The 22,299-nt window shown below is 44.0% G+C and overlaps 1 protein-coding gene and 1 long non-coding RNA gene across 5 annotated transcripts in view; both read right to left on the reverse strand.

Annotated features, from left to right (window-relative positions):
- Nucleotides 1-962: 962 nt before the first annotated feature.
- On the reverse strand, nt 963-8,173 carry LOC147235848 (uncharacterized). Its single transcript, XR_015104220.1, has 6 exons — nt 8,109-8,173; nt 7,496-7,562; nt 6,036-6,091; nt 4,385-5,468; nt 4,030-4,188; nt 963-1,157 (listed from the first exon to the last, which is right to left on the reverse strand). It is a non-coding gene; the product is annotated as an uncharacterized LOC147235848 (long non-coding RNA).
- A 1,130-nt stretch (nt 8,174-9,303) lies between these two features.
- Nucleotides 9,304-22,299, reverse strand: part of glceb (glucuronic acid epimerase b) — a 46,308-nt gene continuing 33,312 nt past the window's right edge. For all 4 annotated transcript variants that reach the window (XM_086144162.1, XM_086144161.1, XM_086144160.1 and 1 more), the window contains 2 exons: nt 15,151-15,434; nt 9,304-13,774 (listed from right to left, as the gene is read on the reverse strand). In XM_086144162.1, coding sequence (XP_086000288.1) covers nt 13,043-13,774; nt 15,151-15,434 — 1,016 coding nt within the window. In that variant the 3' untranslated portion in view covers nt 9,304-13,042. The remainder of the gene's footprint in view (nt 13,775-15,150; nt 15,435-22,299) is intronic.

Here is a 22,299-nt window from a genome sequence, read left to right on the forward strand (position 1 = left end):
TCGGTCTAATTAGCAAGGGTCCTGCGAGAGTCAGCGGAGGCCCGGCAGAAAATAAACTCATTCACTTGCACCCTGCTTTGAAAGCCTTTTCCAATCTGGAATTAATTCCACTGCAGTTCTTTGACCTCCATCCACCTGACCCGCCGCTTCAGCAGATTTGACTGGGACTGGGCCCGGGACTCCGGCCGGGTCTGACCCGCTAACCCGCTCCAGCAAGGACGCAAACACATATGTCCTGAGGGGGGATATTCACCGCTTCCAGAAAGTAAAGGCGCGCCGATCGACTCGTATGGAACTTCCAAAAGCCGGACTCGGATGTCTGGCCCAAGGACACTTAGGCAGGAAATCCAACCCTCCCACCGCTCAAAGTCATACCCCGCCTCCTGAGACATGGCTAAAGTCCTCTAAAAAACTCCTAAAATCAATCAATAATCTATAACCACAGGCTGCAGAAAACACCCAAGACTCTCCAGCCGCCTCCTTCGGTCAGTGCATGTCTGTTTTGAAGGGTCGACTGGCTCGGTACCGATTGTGTGTAGCCATGGTAGCGACCTGTCTATCACACAGCACTAAAATAGCATAAACACACCTGTGTTTTATGGTCTGTTTTCTTCTGGGCGGGACTGTTATTCATAAAACATGTCATTAACTTGATGCCAAAGACCATGGAGAGGATGTCAGCTCCGCTTTTCATACCCGGGTGGTCAAAACAGTTGAAAAGCAACTGATTTTTTTTTTTTTTCCCATATCGGCTCGGCTTTCATTTCGGCAATACGCCAAGATTCTTGCGGAACAATTCAGGCAAAGAACTTGTGATCATGTAACCTGGATTTTACTGGTTAGGATTAGCACATTTCATTTACCCAAACTTAACTTTTACTTCACCCCATCCTATGAAGAGGCTGCAGAGATCAACAACGTCTGTCACAAAGCGGCTACGGGAGAATCTCTAGCGCCCCCTAGTGGTCTGGAGGTCACGGCGGAACTGACCTGAGGTCCCAATCCGGTTCAATAAAGTTGTGGGTCACGAAGGTGCGACTCAGGTGAACTCCCACAGTGCGGCGTACTTTGACTTGGCGCTGATGTGAGCTGAACCGCGTCAGGACGGCCACGTCGCCGCGCACGCCGGGGTTTGATGCCGGGGCGCTGATGGCCACCTGAGGATGACGACAGCTCGGCTTTAGATTAAACCGTGGCCGGGATTTAACGCATGCATCCCCCCAAAAAGTGCACGGTGTTAAATTTGTCAAAGCGGGCTTCGGCCCGGTGATGGATTACAACTTAAAAAGCTGAGATTTCATCCGGCTGTCGGGAGGAGCGGGCGGCTTCAGCAGTTCTCTAACCTTTTTACCAAAATAGAAGGATGATATGGATTTCATGGAGGGGACATGATAAATAACAAAGGCGGGGGATATTTCTGGTGGGTGTCAACAAAAGCTGGAAATAAGATATTATTTAACCGAACTCTTTGGCCGTGTCCCTGTTGTGGAGCTTTGTCTTGATATAAATGATATTCACTGAATTTCAATTTGGTTCTTTCAGACTTGATGATGTCTTTTCACTTCTAATGGTTTTCTGTTGATGCTCTTCCAACTCGTACAGACTAATCAAATGTATTTTCCCGCAGTAAATGTCTAGTGTTACTGGTTCGTATCGTGGCCCGGATCCTCTGATTGCCAAACGTGCAGCGCATTTAGCCAGAGGAAGGAGAACAAAAAAAAAAAAAACTCGGATGATTGGAGTCAACATCGCATCCAGTCCATTAGCACGCCTTCAGCAGAAAAAAAATGTGGGTGTTAATTTGCATATGGAGACAGAAACTAAGATCCTGCTTGATTCTCACTTGCGCTCCCATCTTTTGTTTATTTACTTTATTCCCCCCGTCACTGTCGAGCCGGGGACGGATCTTTCGGAAAATATTTTCCCAGCTTAACGCTGAATTGTCTCGGTAATCTGTTTAAAACCAAAACACACAAACTAATAGCACAGCTTGGAAATAGCATAAAATCTACACTGAGAATGAATGAATCCTAGTAATCAAGTAATCAAATCTATTCCAGTTTGTATTCATTTGTACAGTCACTCACTCCTAAACTGTTTACTTTTCTAATTAGGCCTTTTTACCTTCCACATTTGGATGTATTTTATTCAAGGGCTTCATTTTATCCCTTAACCCTCTCCAGGCAGATGTTGCAGATTTGCGACAGCCAAATATCAGATTTTTCCTGCAACTACAACTTAATTTGAGCCTGAGAGGGTTAAAACACAAACAAAAATTCTCGATACATTAATTTTTATGGCTTATTATAACTATTAATTATTACATCTTTGGACGAACTTCCCGGAGGCTTACTTTTATTTATCTATTTATGCACAGTGGAACCTTGACTTACGAGTTTAATTGGTTAAGTGACCGAGCTCGTCACTCAGTTTATTAAATTAGTAAACTAAACTTCCCTATAAAATGAATAGCTACGCTGTTAATCCGTTCCTGCCCTGTGGCTTTGTTGAGTGATTTGAAAAAGGAAAAATTTACTTTACAAATTACAAATAATGTATAAAAAAACAAGAAAACATAGTAAAAGAGGATAAAAAGAAATAAACTGGTTTATTAAGATGGGATGAAGGAGACAGGAGGATGAGGTTGGGGGAGTTTTACATTTGGTGCTCTATAGCTTAACTTATTTTCTTCACAATACAATAACGTGCACACTTTGCTACACTACATCACTAAACTTAATTAAACTGCGGGAGTTAATTTCTCAAAAACGATCAAACCGACCCCGACTGTCTTTTGAGTGACCCGTCCAGTTGATGCGCTCGTAAATCAAGGTTCCGGACAACGCGTGCGGTCGCAGATGTTGCCTTGAGGATTAGCATCGATACCGACTTTTGCGAACGTTCACCCCCCTCCTCATAGGGCCACATTAGCGGCTCCCATCTCTCACGTGAAAAAAAAAAAAAGTAATATCCTGATCGCTTCCCTCCGCTCTCAAGTCTTTTATTCCCAGAGAAAACCCCCGTTGGCCTCGAGGACCGGGGCTGGGAATCAACATTTCATACGAACGGAGCATCATCAATTTGAACCGTCTCTGCGGGAGGGAAGAATTAAGGAGGGTTCGGTTGATGGCGGCGGAAAAACCACTCTTCATTAGGGGGCAAATGATCTTCCGCTCGGCGAGGCTTTTGTCTGGTGGCGACGAAAGGGGATGGGATGGCGGATGCGTGGCAAATACAAGTGAACGCGCAAATCACCGGGTGACACCCGATGGGGGGGCGGCGGGTTCCTGCAAGAAGAACCGGTTAGACGTTGTCACGCGGCAATACAGCTGTGACAGAGAAGTTTAATAGGATCGTCTTCACCCCCACCCTCCATTTCCCCCTCCCCGCTATCTCTGGCCACACAGCACTGTCAATTTATTTCTCCTTCTTGTGCTGGAGGTTGATGTCAGATACGGAGAGACGCATTAAAGTGGCGCCGGCTCTCCTTTCCCAAAAGTCAAAATGAGGGATGGGCTTCGAATACAAATAACCGTAGATCAAATGAATGTTAGGGATTTGGAGAGCCTTATCTCCTGCAGTCAGTCAGTTTGGAATTGAGAGAGGAGCGCGGCCTCGGAGACCCCGCCCCACACACACACAGCTGCTCCTGGGGCTGTGTTAGAGACAGCTACATCTCCGTGCACATTTCATATTTAATTTGGCCTCAAATATTTCAATACGCGCCGCCGTGCAGCCTGCTGCCGCCTGCTGCCGCCGCTTCCCGCGCTTTATTCGGTCCAAATGACTGCTGCGAGGAAACGAGTTGCGGCCGAGGACGGCCGCGCGAATCAAGCCGGCGCTGCGGCTGATTTCTTTTTATTTCAAGATAGGTATTAGATCGAGGCCGGCTCTTTTTAAGGAGAATAATGGAGTCAAGGTTTTCATCTGGCAGCTAAAGGGACTCGGGAGCCTTGGCAAACCTCGTGCCGAGTGCTGCGGCTGCTCCGCTCAACCTTTCTTTTTTATTTTCTTTTTCTTAAAGGTTACCCCGTTTCCAGTAAGTTTGCGTTTCTCCAGAAGACCGGACGCGGGAGGCGGACTCGGCCCTGGAGATATTCTCCGGATCTCGACCATCTCATCTCGGATCCCTCCACCTCCAGCCGCTGGATGCGCTCTGACAGTATGCAGCTATTTCCAGGTTGAGCGCTGCCAAAAAAAAAAGTTACAAAGAAAAAAGAAAGAGAGAAGGAGCGGTGATTAAACCTGCCCTGGATGCCTGCCAGAGGCTGGAGTCTCAGAGTCTGAGGCAGCTCCGGAATTCTCCACTCAAGGAGTCACGGCGGCTTTTTTAGTAAGCAAGAATAAGGCCCCGCTTAATCCATCCCTCTTGTCAGCTACTCACCGCTTGTTACGCTCCATTTCCGTCGCTCTTTGGCGGATTGTTAGTTTTTTTTTTTTTTCACCTGCTCTCAATCCTCTCTGTTTTCCTCTCGCTCAGCAGGTCTGCTACCCACCGGTTTATCACCGGAGTGACACCTCCGCTTTTCACTTTCGCCATATCCGCCTCGCATTCCTTTTTTTCTTTTTTTTAAAAATATAAAATCCTCTTAAGCACCAAGTTCTGCCGCATGCTGTTGGGATTACAGAGGGAGCTTGACTTCCCCTCACTCAGACACGGGTTTCCTCGAGAGAACGATTTTCAGTGTTTAAAAATGATGGCGGCTTGCTGGTTTGGTCTTGAATATCTGTGTCACGATAAACACGGTGGCTCGTTTGTCGAACGGCGCGGCTTCGCTCTTGTTTGCGGTCTAATCAGGGGTCAGGGGGCTCTGTATTTAAGTCCCTGGGGGGGAAAAAAAAGCACTAGTTTTACGTAATACGGTGATGTGCAGACCTCAAAAGACATCTATTATCCTTAGGCTTCAGTAAGAAATTCATAATTAAGGCTTAGTAAGAATTAATATTGAGCATCACACGGGTAGGTTATTGTCCATGTCAACCTTTGAGATTCATGCGATTCAATCATTGCATTTCAGGTCAAACTAAAGTCTAATTTATTTTAATCAGTTTCATAACAGTTTTCGTCAATGGTATTTTTATGACATTTTACCGGCAAAGATGCGTGACGACACTCTGTAGTTATGAGTGATTCAGCGCCCGTGCCGCCAACTGACCTTTTTGCAAGTAACAATAAAAAAAGGCCCAGAGGCGAATTCATGCTCGGCCTGAAGTATTTGTATCCTCTCATGCGTCACTGTTGTCCCACTTTTTTAAGAGTATGTGTTTGTTTGTTGGTCATCTTTATTGTGTCTGCTCTGAAACTGAGCATCGGTCTGCTAAACAGAAGAAGAGGACAAATGGAAATAAACCAGGATCCTTCCTCACTGGATTCTTATTTTACCGCTTTTCCTCCGTGGGAAGGACATCTGTCCGGACGGTCCGGCCGTTTCTGCAGACTCAACCCCGGCGGTGGGAAACACCAGGACCTGTGAGGACATCATAGATGTGCATTTGATATTGTGAAACGAATCAAAACAGGTCAAATGTATTTAAAGGAACACAAACTGCTAAAAAAAAACCAGGAGAAACTTCTTTCCTATTGTGATCACTTCATCAAATAATGAAAGGAAGGCTTTGCGCTTGGCTGCTGGGGCGTTACGGGGGAGACAGATGGGCGATTCGGCAGCTGCAGCTGCTCGAGGTGTCGGCGCCTCCCCGGCGTTTTGGTCGATGAGGTGCGCCTTGTGTCTCTGAACGAGGGCGCGTGTGGAGCGGACGCCCATCCAATACATTATTAATGGTCCTTCACTCCAGGCAACCATTTTTTTTTTCCTCCTCTCTCTTCTGAATGTCAGACTTTAACATCCGCTCCTTTTCACTTGATCTGGATGTTGCGCTGCCAAACGCTCTATTTCCCGCCCCCAAACATCTCGATCTTGTTTTTCTGACCTCACTCGTCTCTTACGACGACATCAGTCAGCTCTTGATCTCCCTTTATTTTGCATGCTGGTGGGGAGCAAAGCGCTGCCGGCCACTCGGGATATAGTAATTACCTGGTTTTAAAATAGAAGTTCGGGGGGCTGCGGAGTTGAACCAAACTTGTCATTCACTGAAAAAAGGGAAAAAATGAGTCTTTTTTTTTTTTTTTTAATTCTGGAATTAACACAAGAAAAACAGAAAAGCAGTGGACAAGATGATAAAGGGGATGATATACATAGGTGTGTACGTATATACATATATATATATATATATATAGTGAGAGAGAGAGAGAGAGAGGGAGAGACAGAGACACACACTCACACATATACATATATGTATTTTTTTCCACTTTGTCACTTTTATTGTTTTTATTTTCATTGTTTCTTTAAAATGTGTACTTTTTTTGTAACTGCCTGTGCGATGTCCTTGAGTGTTGAGTAAAGCGCTTTAAATAACGTATGTTATTATTATTATTTTATTCCAAATACGCTCTGGAAGCAAATACTACTCACGAGTAAACTAGTAAAAAAATACTGGTAAAATACAAGTATTTGAAATTTTCCAGAAACAGACACACGCACACCAACAGTGGGAAAGTAAATACTGGTATTTCATTGACATGAATTTGAAATTTAGATATGCAAAAAAATGAAATTCACAATTTTGAATAGTAGTAATTATTACTATTTTGAGTTTCATTTATTTGGCAGACCAAGACTTCCATGATCTGCAAGGTCATGTTTGCTTCGCTTCCCAGCCGTTTCCACTACTGTAGACACCGCCTTGTCTTTTTTAAATGGCTTTTGAAGGTGTGGTATTATTTCAGATTCATCCCTGACATGCTATTCATCCTTCAAACGTAAGTTTGCACAAAGGAACAACATTTCTATGTAAATGGGAAGGGCTTTTTTTTTCTCATGAAGACAATGTCGCAACTCCTAGTTTTGGATGATTATACACACAAAGCACTATTGTGTTTCAATATCTGCTGACAGATTCCTCTGCACCTTACCCGGTGCTGCTTCGAGATTTCCCCCCAAAAAACAATCATAAATCCAATAATGCAGGGTTCAGCGGCGTGTTAATTTCATCAAGTGGGCCAATTTATGGTCGCCATAAAGCCGCTGGCTGTCTCAAATGCATGTGAACGGCAGCGGCGGAGGCAGAAAAGCCCACACAGGGACCATGAAGAGACTGAGCTCATCAGGTTTCTGCTGGGCTAATTACCCAACTGGGAGACGGACCCTGGATTCAGGAGGCCTGCTAATATCATTAGGGTGCAAGGAAAGTGTTTATAAATGTCAGAAGTTAGTGGGGAAAAAAATGCAGCAAAGATACAGCCCTTCCATGGTGTCTGCACATAATAAGGGTAAATTATTAATCAGGATACTTTCTTTCTTTCCCTGCAGTTTGGCAGAGCTCATCATTTACTGGAAGCAAACTGGCTAGTTTAACCATGGACACAATACCGGTGAATTTAGTTTTGAAAATACATATAAACTCGGAAAAAATCAATTTTAATGTGAAAAATTACCTTGAATCCATCCTGTCCTCTTGACAGCAGACATGTAGAAGCCAAGAGGTTTAGAGAAAGAGTAAATCTGGCAAAATGGGTTACAAGTAAGGGATAAAACAATACGTCATTCAAAAGTATTCAAAGTATATGAATTTTCGGAATGGTGAGCAAAAAAACAACTTGAATATAAATCTCTTATTCATAATTTCGAATCAGAATCTTAGCTAGGTGTTAGCATGGATAACAAATTTTAGGCTACATCATTGCTAGTCGAGCGCACAAGCAGTAATTACCGTGCGACCATTAACGTAAAATTTTGTAACCGTGGCTTTTATTCATTTATTTTTTTCAAAGGTTGCCTGACAGAATCCCTCGGTTTATCTAGAATTAATTGTAAAACATAAAACTGAAAAGTATTGAACGGTATCGGATTCTATCGGTCGAAAAGCGCCCGTTATTGTCGTTCGTACGCGCGTATATTTCAAGCTACCCTTCCTTCCGTTCTGCAGCTTTTACGGACAGGATGTCGGGGCCATTTCGCGGCTCAGCAGTTCATCCCATTACACGGCAGCTTTGAGACGTTTACAGTTTACTAAGGTATCAAATTAAATATAAAGTAAGACACCCCCACCCTCTGAGCGGTCGCTGAAGCGCATCGTATTGTTTATTAAGTTGGTTACCTGCGGTGTGCGGGGCTTACTACCGGTTCCGTGACGTCATGAGTCGCGGAGTGGTTTTGGGAGTCAAAACCGGTGACTTCCGGTTAGTTCGGCGGAAGGTTACAGTCCAGTCCGGGTCGCTCTTCGTCACACCCAGGTACTGCTATGAGGCTGATAATGAAATGTCTCATAACAGGAACTAAGTATTCCTGCTTCTCGTTCCACTAGATTTACTTCTGGGCTTCCCGTCCACGATCCAGGAAGATTCGGTCATTTAATTGGACTCTAAATTGTCTGTAGGTGTGAGTATTGGACGACTGTACATGTGGCCCCGTGATTGACAGGTGACCCGGTCCAGGTTAAGCCCCGCTTCTCGATCGATGACAGCTCGGATTTGTTTTTCCCCGTATAATCTTTGCAGATAATGAATAAATGAATAAATGATGTGCGAGTCTGCGGTCGTGGCGGCTCTTGGACCGGGTCCTATAAACAAAACTACAAGTTTTTAATGAGTGATTTCCACGGCCGCTTGTCAGATTCGATCACAGCCTCGGTGTGTTTTCAGGGAGAAATGTGGCGAATTAAAGTGTCATCCAGCTATATGACAGTCTGCGCGATGCAGCGAGAGACCCTGCAAAGACTTAATTAGGTAGAGGTCAGGATGTTTCTGTTGCTTTGTCCGGAATAACATTCATACCGGCGGCTTGGATTTTCTCCATCGTGTCTTGCTCGCCTCCGCGGCAAAGTGTCAAGATGGGTGTTGTTACGGAGTCGGTGTGAAGTTGGCCGAGTAACTACTTCGCATATGAAAATATCTCTAAAATTCATATTGTGCACCGGGGGATACGTTAAGTGTGATAGAAATTTAAAGGGAAATAAACAAATAAATAAATAAACAAATAAATAAAAATCGGTGCTTCAAAATAGACCATCTGTGGTTAAGAGCAACACAAAACATGGAGTCTAATAATGTTTGGCCATGGAAAAAAAAATAAAATAAAAATAGCGCGGTGCAAACAGATACAGTAAATTTTGACAGACACTATACGTTGCCATTCCAGCCCGTTTTAAACTCTCAATAAATTCACGGTACTTTTATCATCCTGAATTTGAACAATTGATGGACATAAGGGAAATGGAGTATCACAGAAGCCATTAGACCAGGTATTTGAGAAAACAATTTATTTACACCCTTGAAAAAAGCAAGTTTTAAAGCACAAAGATTTACTCTGTATATAAACACCTATATTCCTCTGACTATAAAATGGTAGCATACGCACATTGTGCTTGGATTGCAAAGTCTGTACAACCACTCTGGGTCTCCTGTGGTGACACGACACAAGTAAACATTTTATTGCATAAATCACATCTGACCTCAGCGGTCATATGCTAGCAGATCGTGGAAAGACAGGAAGAGATACCACTGAAATAAAGAGGAACGGAGAGAAAAAAAAAAAAAAAAAAAAGTCTTACATCCATGACACCGTGAACAATAATAGCAGCTTTCTTAATGAAGGCGTCGCAAAATTGTCCTAAAATAAGAACAGTTATCTAAAAAGGAAACCAATTCCATTAAACATAACACGCCAGTTGTGCTTTTTATCTACGGAAAAACATCGGACTCGTCCGCATGAATAGTGCTAACACACACTTGGAAATAAATCAGACGTCCCTTTAAAACAGTAGCCAACTAAATGCTTATCTCTAGTTGCACACATCCCCTTTAGGATTAAGAGTTTATACATTATGTCTTTTTTGTTTGGGTTATTTCTATTTATTGATTTATTTTGTTGCTAAAATCTACACAACCTACATTTGAAAACCTAGCATTTCCCAAAAGGCAGTGTCTACTCCGCGTGGACATGAGATCGTCGGGAGTGCTGAGCGGATGACGGGTTTGCACGGAAACATACAAATTCAAAATACCCTTTGACAAATGACTTTGGTATAAAGGAAACCTTGCTCGTCGCGAGCGGACGACGCGCCTGTCCGAGCGCCATTTTCGGTGACCACGGCGTAAAAAAGGCGGACTACACTGGTACTGACGGGAAGAAAACGCAGACCGAAGGTTCTCGGAAACGGGAGAACTAATGAGCTTCTACACACTGCTACTTAAAACCCCGCTGATGGAAATTCCCTTTACCTGCTAAAAGCCACGGATGCATCAAAATTGTTCCTTTTTTTTTTTTGGTCAGTTCTAATGCTTTGAAAAATCTCCTGCTGTGACGCTTGTCTTAACCCTTGTGCGGTCTCAACTTCCTACACACAGCGGTGGTCTTAAGGGTCACCCGATTTCCACTTATGTCCTGAAATAAAGCAGCGTAGTTGTATTTTCAACCCAAATTCTCTCCTCTTTTCACAGTGTAGAAAGACTGAATTTAATCTGTGAATATCAATCATTGTTATTTCAACATGCCTTGTTTTTTTATGTCACCTGTTTTGACAGAAAATCTGGTCAGACCAGATGAAAGTTGCACTCATGGCTTCAACAAGAACTGAATGTACTGTAACAGTAGGTGACGGGTCAAACCTGACCCTAAGACGACCAGCGTACCCTGTTGGTGTACAGCTCTGATGAAAATACAAACAAATATTTATTTTTTTCTATTGGAAATTCAAATAATTTTAGGATTTCAAGTAAAAAAAAAAAACGTCAATAAGTGTTTTTTTTCTGCCCTTCAAGGTGCCAACTTTCTAACCCAAATACCACACAAGGGTTGAGTCCAAAGGAAAACTAGGCCTGTTCTAAAAAAAAAAAAAAAAAAGAAATTTCGAGAGGGGAAAAAAAAAACATTTTCCAAGCTAAATATTTCTACTATTAAAAAAATTAAAAACAAAATGCAACGGATATCGAACTGAAAAAAATGATCTACGTCATCCTAAAGCCATTCTACCACCAGAAAAGGTTACCATGACAACAAAAACCTCGATATTGTGATTGAGTTGATTGGATTACAAGTGCATGTTTTTTCTCATTCTCGTCAGAGCTAGCATGTTTTAGCCGTTTGCGTTTTCACAAAACCCCGATTTATTACAACCTCTCCCTCTCAGCGGTCCCTCATAGAAGATCTCGCAAAAACTCGGAATACCTTGGATCTTAAATCACCTCGGCTGTCTGAAAGAACACAGAGTTGATTTTAGGCCCAGAGTAACTGGTATCATTCTTGGCAGCTGGCGGTCTGACGCGGTGAAAAGCGAGTCTCTTGAGAAAATGTTTTCCTCTGAATGATTACACAGGTTTCATTAAAACCTGCCCGATCCGCAGGTTTCTGCTTCGGCTGACAGTTCTTAAGAGAGATCAATGAAAACCTCACTCATGCCGAAAGCTTGACTTTTCCGTTTTATGTGCGACGCCAGCTGACGCCGACTTGCTACGCCGCTCCTCGCGGCCTGAGCACCTGCGCAATTTCCTTTATGGCAGGAGGTGAGAAACTTTACATCTTTTTTTTTTTTTAAACGTCACATTCTGAATAATTACATCCCGGCAGCGGATCAGCAACCACAGGACTGATGACCGATCGAAATTCGTTATTGATCAGGGCCTGGTTTTGGATGGATGCCAGGCCGCTGAGTTCGCCTGGTGCTATGGCAACGCGCCGCCTGCACGTCTGCCGGGGCTTAGCCTGCTCCCAGCGCAACAGCCTGGTGAGCCGTCCCAAATCGAGCATCCCGGTTCGGTTCCTCGCGGCAACCGTCGATATTCGTGTCAGCGTCGATGCTTTAGAAAAGAAAAATCGATTCTAACTTAGCGGACGACAAACTGTCGTCGCGCAGATGAAATCGCCGGCGAAGGCCGATCAAGAAGACCCGCGGTCACCCGATTATTGATCGCCTCTGGTCGATGTCTGCTGTGCAAAAGCCGGGTTTTGAAGAACCGGCATAACAATCGATCGAATCCGTTGGTCCCTCTCCGGGGTCGGGCTTCTCGCCCTCGTCCCCGACGTCAGCTCGGCCCGAGTCTCAAAATTACAGCCTCAACCCGAATCCGTTCCCCGTCCGGACATCCTGTCACGCGCCGATCATCCCATTTCGGGATTAGAACTTGTTAACCGTCTCCACGGCCGTTCTGGTCAAACGACACATCTTCGGGAAAGGGTCTTATAAGAATAAAAAGCGTCCGCCGCCGCCTGTAGACAGACGAAATCGTCGACAGCTTATTCAGAACGGCCGAAATTCTGAGATTAAAAGTTAAACCCAAAATGAACAAACAGGAAAACATGGTTTTGAAATAAATTCCAAGTTGTAAAATATGCCGTAACGAGATTTGTCTTTTGGCAACATCCCCCTCCACATAATTTGTAATATTTTCTATTATTTACAGTTTATCTGCTTCAATAAACTATGAAATCTGGGATTAGATGGTAAAAAAATACACGAGAAACCGTGGATGCAACAAAGGAATTTCGGGGATTTGTTTTTTTTTTTTTTTTTTCAACAGCTTGAACAATCTAATAAATCTCTTGCCCTCACATTATAGAGTTTTTTTTTTCCCTGAACATCCCCTGCCCCCCCACCACACACACACACACACACACACACACACACACACATACACGTGTTCTTCCTGAACACAAACAATCACACTCTGAAACTAGGTCTGTGCATAATTACAAACACTAGCTCAATGGAAAAGAGAGCGAGAGAGAGAGGGGGGGGGGGGGGGAGCTACAATCAATGTTGCAGAAAATATAAAACCCGCAACAGAGAAGAATTGTTTTTAATGCTGAGATCTGCAGTTGCCTAAACTGGCCCTCTTACATCCTCGGCCTCAAACTAAAATCTGGGACAAACGTGAGCATCCTGCTCGTGTCCACTCCCGAATCTCTCTCACACAGTCTTTTCAACCCGCTTGTCGCCGCCACCGCCGCCACCCTCAGCTGTGTAAAATATCTGGGTTACAGTTTGTCTAGTTGTGCTTGGCACGGATCCCTTTTAAGTTGTTTTTCCAGCGCTTCAACACGTCTTTGAAGATGGGCGCGTTATCTATGGAGGCGAGCAGTTGCAGCTGGTTGATGTGTGTGGTGTGATAGTCCCAGCGCGCCAGGTTGGGCGCGTTGCCCAGCATGAAGTGGCGCAGGTCGTAGATGCTCCCGGAGCCCGAGTCGTAAAGCGGCAGCATGGCCTTCAGCGACTCCATCCCCTGGCTGTACAGCTGCCGGGACTCCCTGCCTTGCGTATCGCCGGCGACTTGGGTCAAGTCGTAAAGTCCCAGCAGGGAGTAGATGAACCCGTTGAGGACGAATGAACTGGGGGTGGTGGGATATTCCTCGTACCACGGGTATTTGTCCATGAACACGGCTTTGACCCCGTGCTGCGCTGAAGGCACGTTGTAGGGTCGGACCGCCTTGAGGGCAGCGTTGAGGTAAGCCTGGTCCTTGGTGACGAGGTAGGCTCGAACCAGGGTGGACATGGCCTGGCCTTGGGCCATGGCTGAGTACCAGCCGGGCTCCAGAGGCCGGAAGCCCTCGCCCAATTTGCGCGTGACCATGATCGGCCAGCCGCCGCGTTCATCCTGATTGCGCAGCAGCCAATCGCTGGCGGCGAAGAAGGCGGCCATGTGTGCAGTAGTGGAGATAGTGATGTTGTCGATAAAGCCGCTTCCTTGTAGGAGTAATCGCACCACCCGCTTGGGAAGGATCTGAGGGAGGAAACGCACACACATTGAGACGGTAAGTGGTAGAAATCGTCATTTTTCCGCGTCATTACAAAGCACGACGGTTCTTATCGGCTGAATAAATTCTCATGTCTGATGATCGTTTTTTTTTTAAATCACATGGATGTGACTGACATTTTTTTCAAAGTGGGGAACAATAAAACAAAACTGGATATTCAAGTTGTTACGTGTCTACCGACTGACATGTAGCGCGGCAAATTACTATAATTTTTTTTTTTTACTTCCCGCCTCACGTAAAGACACCTCTTGGCTCCAGAGTGACTAGATGCCACGTTCTCTCAAAAATTCTCCGTCTTTCTCAAGCACATCAAATACGGTTGACTGAAGAGCTTTGCTTGGGATTCCGCCCTCGTCGCAAGCGGCGAGCAAGGAAACGTAATTCTAGAAAATGTTAAGACATGAGGATTTTGATTTTAGAGCCACCTCCCCCCCCCCCCCCACTCACTCACACACAGGGACCCCATTCCATGAGAAAACCCAAAGAATTTGAAAGCTCTGAGCCAAAGAGGTGATTTTAAATGCCCCAAAATGGTGCTTCGCCTTCACCTGTCGACGTTGTTATACACACACACACACACACACACGCACGCACACACAGACACACACGGCATATACCAGAGAAACCAGACATAATTAGGATGCCCTTAAAAACTAGTAGGATAGTATTTTTTTTGACCGTTCCACTACCTCAACATTTAACCTACACAAATTTCCCCGAAGGAGTCATCTTCGGTGACAGGCTGACACTGAGTGGCGAGAAAATACATAGTAAAATACAAACATGTAACGTGGAAACAAGCTGACCGGTTAAATAGGCGGGAGAATATTTGACATTTGACCAGATGGTCAGATAGACCGACGGCCGTGCCGACACCCGATTGGTGGGGTTACATTGCAGCGCAGCTGACAATTCTGGTTCTCAAGGTACGTAATAGTGTGTCAGACACCGGTATGTTGTTTTTTTTTTTTTTTTTTTACAAGGGTGATTTGGTATGAGATCTCCGTCTAAAAGACAAACACGCAAACCGCATCCTCTTGGAAAGATTAAAAGGGAAGATGCGGCTCGATTCTCAAAACGCCGGAAATCCGAAAAGGCGATACATTTTAACGATACCCAATTGGTTATTTCATTAAAAGCCAATATTGATTTGGTGCAAGAAAATATGGATTGTGCCCGTCCTGACAGGTGAACACGGGAGCGTTGGGCTTGCTTCCCCGCGCGACCTCCGATCTTTAGAACAGTGAAGGTTTAAACACCGGCTATTGATCTTTGTATACCGGGATTGAAAACGCATAAACAATCCAGCGACACAGAAACGGGGAAACAGACCAAACAGAACCTTTGTGGATTTCACAGCCTTGGTGTTGGACAGACCGACACCTTTCCTGAGGTCTGTGAGCAGGTCACGGGTCAGGGTGCTCCAGGTGGTCCTCGGTCCGATGCCGTAGGTGACTTCTCGATCTTTGAAGGCGATGAGCTGCGTGTTGGTCACGTAGCGGATGACGTACGGCGGCCCCTTCTCGGTGGTTTCCAGGATGACGGACACGCTGCCGTTGGAGATGAACTTGAGGTCAAAGCTGATGATGAAGTCTTTGGAGTTATCCAGCTGGAAGGACACGGCATCTGAAGAATCCGCCGGGAGGATGGGGGGGAGAGGGGAAGAAGGGAAGGAGGGGTCGGTGGATAGGGATGTTAAAAACGCCTGTTCGGAATTTAGGTCACCTGAGAAAAAGGATGGCTTCCAACTTTCTTTTCAGGTGCAACTGATTTCAAAAAGCTCTGATGATCATGATGACTATTCTTAGCTCCCTGGCACCGGCACACGTTGGACCTATTAATAACACCAAGCTTTGATACGGTGTTTTTTCTTTTTTACTCTTGTTCTCACTGATCAAGAGTCATTCGGTGACGAAGTGGCAAGCGGGGAGGGTTTTTTTTTTTTTTGTGCGTTATTATTATGTGTGTTGACCTCAGTCACATAACTTCGGTTCCAGACCCGACAAACTCAGGGGGGAACTCGACTTGAATTTGATTTCGAAAACCAAAGACCCGACCGACTCGAAGGTCAAGTGTAAATGTAAAAAGGGGAAAAAAAAAACAAAAAACGAACAAAAACAGACAGGCCTCGGTTTACGATGTCCTCGACCTTCGGCGGTTAGTGGTTACGTTTCCATCCCCTGTAAACTTATTGAGAAAGTCTTCCTCTACGCACTTTTAGATATTAAAACTAATTTCGCTCAGGAAGCAGTTGGCAATATTGGATTGTGCTACATTCACTTTTCTTGTTTTCTGCTATTTTTTTGGGAAACTTTTTTGCCCTTCATATTATCTCCCGAGCATGACTCTTTTTTTTTAATCTATATCTTATTTTTACTGTGCAGTGTTTTTATGTGCTATATTATGATTTCACTAATGTCATAGCACGGGGGGGGTGATATAGGCACTGATATATATAGTATGTGAGTTCTGACATTGCGAAAATGGCGTTACGTCACAAAAAAAAATGTTTTTTTTTGGTGTGAATAAGTGAATAAACACCTTTTATGGATTTTTGAGGCTTTGGAATAATAATAAAAATAAAAAAATAAAAATGTCGCCTCGCTAACATATCCATACATGCTGAAACTTGTTTGGCACTCAAAAGATGGTTTGGATTTGTGTCTGACTTACTTTATTTCTTGTAAGTATTTCATGCACACACACAGAGCAGTACTAGAGTGAAAACTGAAGCAGAGCAAAAAAAAAAAAAAGAAAAAAAAAAAAAACTTGTTTGTCTCTCCACAGCTCTCCCCCTACAAATCTCAAAGACACAGACGACTCTACGTTTCAAGCGCTCGACGCGCGCAACTCCCGTCGAACTCGAGGGCCACCCGGCGCCGCGCTGCAAAGAATACCGAACGGGGAAGGGTTTCTGATAAAGGATCCCCGCAGGACGGTGAAAGGAGGAGAAAAAAGAAAAAAGAAAACAAGCGCGGGAGTCCAGAAGAAGGACTGCTAATGGAACGATGGGATGCGTGAAGGCCCTTGAAAGCGGCGGGAGAGTAAATAGAGTGAATGCGAACATTCGTAGCGGAGAGCTACAAAGCAGAGGCGCGGCTCTGGTGCGTCCGGAGCCGAGGAGGCCGGAGGAGACGAGGGCGACCGAGACACAAAGACGGTCACGAGACGAAGGGAGACAGCCTGGCAGGGGCCTTTTGGATGACTATGGCTCTTTAATGCACTCATAAATCCATTACTTGAGGCAACGCTGAGAGTAAGTGGATTTGTACTCTGGCCCTGTGATTACTCTGCGATCGATAAAGGATGGGCGAGGAATATAGACACGAATTCACCTCGTCTGCTCTTCTCCCTAGCTGTTTGGAAATACGGCGTGAAGCCGGCGTGACACGCAGACAGAATAATGTCTTCGCAGCGCCGACCCTTGCGAGGGTGATTGATCGCTCCCGATGAAGAATTGTGAGCAAATGCGCATTATGTTCAGATCTAAGTCGCAAAAACTCCATCTGCTCAGGAACCGACAATAAAATTCAACACAGATGAATCTGATGCCGAACCCCCGATTGATCAGTCGGGTCGATTCGTCCGCTAAAAAAAAAAAAAAAAAAAAAAAAAAAAGTAATGAAAATGGTAAAAAGGTGGATCTGTACTTCCCTTCACGTCCAAAACTCAAAGACAGTTATCTGAATGTTGTAGAAAGGCAAAGAATGCAGAGAAAACTTGATGATCTAGAATAAGCACGATTTCGACTTTGGTTTGTCAACATACGAAAACGATTCACATTTGAGACTTGGCCAGAAATCGACTAATGTTTGCGGCTCAACTCTAACTAGACTCAGACGATTCCAGCGTGAAGAGAGTTCAGAGTCCAAAAACTGGAATTAGTGTCCGTGAGAATATTCTTTCATATTTCACCATTTTCCCTTCATTGCCTTCCTGGAATCATTTGCTCAAAGCCTGGGTTGTAGTGGAAATGAAAGCTTTTTTTTTTTTTTTTTAATGTCTAACAACAGATAACCCCGACTTCCAAGCAACAAGCGATCACTTTGAGATTCAAGGGTATATCTTTTGTTTCATCGCTGCCGTGAAAGCGGAATTACATTTGCTTTGATCGGCGCTGCATCGGGGGCGGGGGTTTGCTCGGGTGGCCGTCTGTTATGGGTTATCTCGCCGGTTGGAACCCCGGCGCCCGCGGAGACGGTATCAAAGAACGCTTTACGGAGACGATGAAACTCCCTAATTGTTCCTGATGAACAGGTGGTCGCGCCGCGGCTTCCGAGCGGCCGCCCGTCAAAACGTCCGCGGCGGCGAGTCGCCATTCGGTAAAGCCTGCAGCCGCGACAAAACGCTATCGACAACGGCTGCAACAGCGTTTGCCGTACAATGTTTTGTTTTGTTTTGTTTTTTTTCCCCTCAAAAGGTGACCGTTCCCTGATTACATTTAAAAGATTTTTTGTTATTCTCATCGCCATCAAATCCTTTGGTTTATAAAGCACACAAAGCGTGTTTGTTTTATTTCCCTTTAAACCCCTTGATACTTTGTCAAGTAAAAAAAAACAAGGAAGTTGACTTGACGTGAATATCAATCAAGGAAGTTACAAAACAAGACTTTCTGTTTTGTTTTGTTTGTTTTTTTGTTTTTTTTTGAAGGGGGTTTCTTTTTATAGACACTGTCGCTTCAAAACTGACTTAAAGGCCGGTTCTGCTCAAATGTTTCTGAGCCATCAGCCGACCGCCCGGGGGACCAGAGAGCCACAGCCAGAGTGTCGGATAGTTGGTTATTATAAGTAGGCAGACAATTGATTCACTTGTCAGAGGATTGGAGAGGCGGCTCAACACGAGTGCCCTAGATACCGCGAGGAGGAAAGATGCAACACCCTCGGCAGACAGGGTGGAGGAGGCAGCGGAGGGAGAGAATCCGAGAGGGCGAGAAAAACCGGGGGAAAGTTTTGACGGGCTTTCCGAGGCGTTTGAGCAGACCGAGCCCGGTGTGGCTGCAAGGCTAACGAAAATTTTGCTGGGTGGGTGTAAACGGGTAAATAGAAGACGGCGAGGATCCGGACGAGGACGACTAATAAGGAGTAAAGACTCCTGAAGGAGTGATGATGAATTGGACGGCCCTGAGTGAAGGCAGAGATGGCGGCCTCCGTTCAGTGGGGGTGAAATGAAAAGAAATTGTTGATGAGCAGAGGCTGAACAAGGTTGAATCAGGAGGAGGGCAAAATGACAACAGAGACAGGAGCACGGTTGTGGACAGGGAGAGTATGTGTGTGTGTGTGTGTGTGTGTGTGTGTGGCACCCTGAAAAACACCAGCGGGAGATCAGATGAGAATAAAGACGGCTCACAGACAGCTTTGGATGAAAGATTCTCATTTGTGCCAATTCCAAAAATAAGTCTGGGAAAGAAAAACCTATCTGGTGGCCTTGGTCTTTTTTTTTTATTTTTATTTTTTGTACGGCTGTGAAACGAAAACCGGCTTGACATTTCCGCCGCACTCACGGTTCAGATATTAACACCCCATAGATGCTGTCGGGACCACCGCTTTGAGTATTTTTCCCCATCAGAGCGGCGGAACGAGGCGTGACATGAAAGTGATGAAATTAAAATAAATCAAACACTTGAAATGGAAATAAGAAATCAAATACCGTTTGTCGCCGCCGCTGTCGATATAGGCAGAGCTGACACTATTTCTGAAACCAAGAAATTTGCATTTGTGCTTGCTATGTTTTTCTTTTTGTACCGAATAAAACTACTGGATACTTAATATTCACGTTATGTTAAACTTCCAAGAGGTGATTCATATAACCCCTCCCTCCAAAAGCATCAATTACGCCAGACTTTGAAAAGGTTTTGAAAAGACTCGTGTAAAACCATCTCATACCTTGTTGAGCCGCATTTTGTAATAACAGTGCATTTTGTAATAAACGTCCAAAATGTAATAACTTTTTCATTTCATTTAGTAACAAGCCGCATTTTGTAATAAACTGCTGCATTTTGTAATAAACTGCCCCAACGCATTTTGTAATAAATTTTGTCGCATTATGTAATAAGTTATTACATATTGAGAAGATTATTACCAAATGAACTTGCGACTTTTTTATTTCCTAGGAAATGTAACAACATGGTGCATTATGTAATAACAATTCTAAAGCATTAGTTTGTTAATTGTATTTTATTTTACTTAAAAGTATTTGTAAAAGCTAGGCCTATTATTAGTATCACTGTATTAGCCTAGTGGCAGAACTTAGCGATTACTATCAATACACTATGCAAAGGTTGCATTAACAGAGAATATTCTATAAATTCCATGTTATTACATTTCCTAGAGAATAAAAAAGTTGCAAGTGCGTTTTGTAATAATCTTCTCAAAACGTAATTACTTATTACATAATGCGGCAAAATTTATTACAAAATGCGTTGGGGCAGTTTATTACAAAATGCGGCAGTTTATTACAAAATGCGGCTCAACATACCTGCTCATGTCTAAAGACTCTTTTGTTTTGTTTTTTTTTTTTTTAAGTTTTAAGTCTCGGCCTAGTCTGAGACAAAAGACTGCGTATCATTCATTTAGGATGCTAAGATTTGGAAACGACTCGTGGAAAACTACAACTAGACTCTTTTCCCATCATGCAATGTTTTCCGATCAGGGTTTTCCTGTTTCCGGCTTTGTTGGAGCTCATCTATTGCTCGTTGATTGAGTCTGCACAATGACGAAGCACAAAGACTTGCAAAAAAAAAAACAATATTCAAACATGTTTGATATTGTCATAAGACTGTAAGACTACCAGCTCTCACATTAACAACTGATATAACTGGAGCGCGCTGCGACTCAAGACTCCCTGACGACTCTTTCCATTTCCTTCCGACTTCCGGTTTTAAGTCTGCGACTGAAAAATCGTAAGGTGCAAGCCCGCGTTAATGACAAGTCTTGAAAACGGGGTGCTTCTGTTTTCTAGAAATAGCTCGTGATTCAGAGTTATTAGGTCCCTTGCGGTAAACCAAGCCGTTTAAGTAACAGCGACACAACCCTTACCTCAAATGCAATACAAGACAGAAGGATTCTATCCATCCCTCACCGTCTTCCCTGCAATAATGTTAACCGCGCTATCAGACGAACCCGGATAGCCTCTCGTATAATGGGGGATTACTTCCTTTATTCGCCGAAAGGTTATACTTTGAGTACTTTGTGATGTGAAATAGGATGCTGGACTCAAAATAGCTCGTATCCGTTGTCTTATTGCATGTTGTAAGTTAAAGGATGTAGTGGTTAATACCAAGTAGCTCCGAGAATGTCTCAAGAATGTCGAGACACCTGAGCAGAGAAGTACAAAAAGTTCTGAGACAAGACAAACAGGAAATAATGTTCCATGAAGTATTTATTATTTCCCCCTTTATTGTCCTGCTCTAACTGCTACTTGCGTTTTTGATTTGTACGATTAAGTGCGATATTTGCCGAAAGAGGCTCCCTGTCGGTCTGAAAACAAACCGGTTTTGCGCGTAAAGGCGAGTGCATGGGTTTCCTGTGTGTCTAAAGGACAGTTTTAGCTTTCCGAATCAACCTGAAATGTGATTTAAACGGGAGATTTGTAAGTGTCAAAACAGACAAAGTGTTTTGGCTGGGAGTGATACGGGTCCACTTCACCTCAAGAGCACAACAATGTTCCCTCAGTTTTTTTTTGTTTTTTTTTCCTCTCGCGCTATCGGCTGGAAACCGTTATAAAAAAAAAAAAAAAAAAAGATCCATTGTGGATCAAATCCTGCACAGTCAAGTTCGGTCCTTCACATGGGACACTTAAAGGAAAAAAAGAAAAAAAAGACAGGGGAGCCGTTCATCACTGAAAGGCTTAATACGATGTCCTGAGCCTGGCAGATGCAGGGAGGAGGGTCTGAAACCACTACCTCGGTCAAAGTTCTGCACAGCTTTTACTATGCAAATGAATTTCGGAGCTTTCTCAGGGGTTGCGAACGCCATGTCGTTCCATCGCATTGCACTTTTAAAACAGAAGGTAGAGTAAGGAACGCCTTCAACGATTAGCATTTTTAAACAGATAGCCAGAAAACCCGTCCATGTGGTCAGGTCCTCTTGCTCAGAGTCCGGCTTCATGGGCAGAGGCAGCAAGTCAATTCTTCTATTAGATAGCAAAGAATTCTTCCATGTTTTAGCACAAAACAACAACAACAATGTTGTGAATGGTGCACACGTGTGTGAAATTCAAACTTGTGCAGTTTTGCGGAACTGCCTACAACCTAATTAATGTTTCGTGCGCTCCCAAGTAGTTGAATACTTTGTGCCGTGCCAGCAAGCGATGCCGAAATAACTTAATATTCATTTAAAATGAACCTTATCCAAGCAGGTAACAATTATGTCGATGAACAATCCACATTTCGAGGTGGATCTTTTCAGATGTTGTTTACATCTTTGCGTTCATAACGAATATGACGGCGGCGTTTCAAAATAAATACATTTCTAAATAGAAAAAGAATCAGTTT

This window comes from Fistularia commersonii, chromosome 3 (genome assembly GCF_037954325.1).
Source record: "Fistularia commersonii isolate RoL2024-O1a breed Wild chromosome 3, RoL_Fcom_v1.0, whole genome shotgun sequence".
Taxonomy (NCBI): Eukaryota; Metazoa; Chordata; class Actinopteri; order Syngnathiformes; family Fistulariidae; genus Fistularia; species Fistularia commersonii.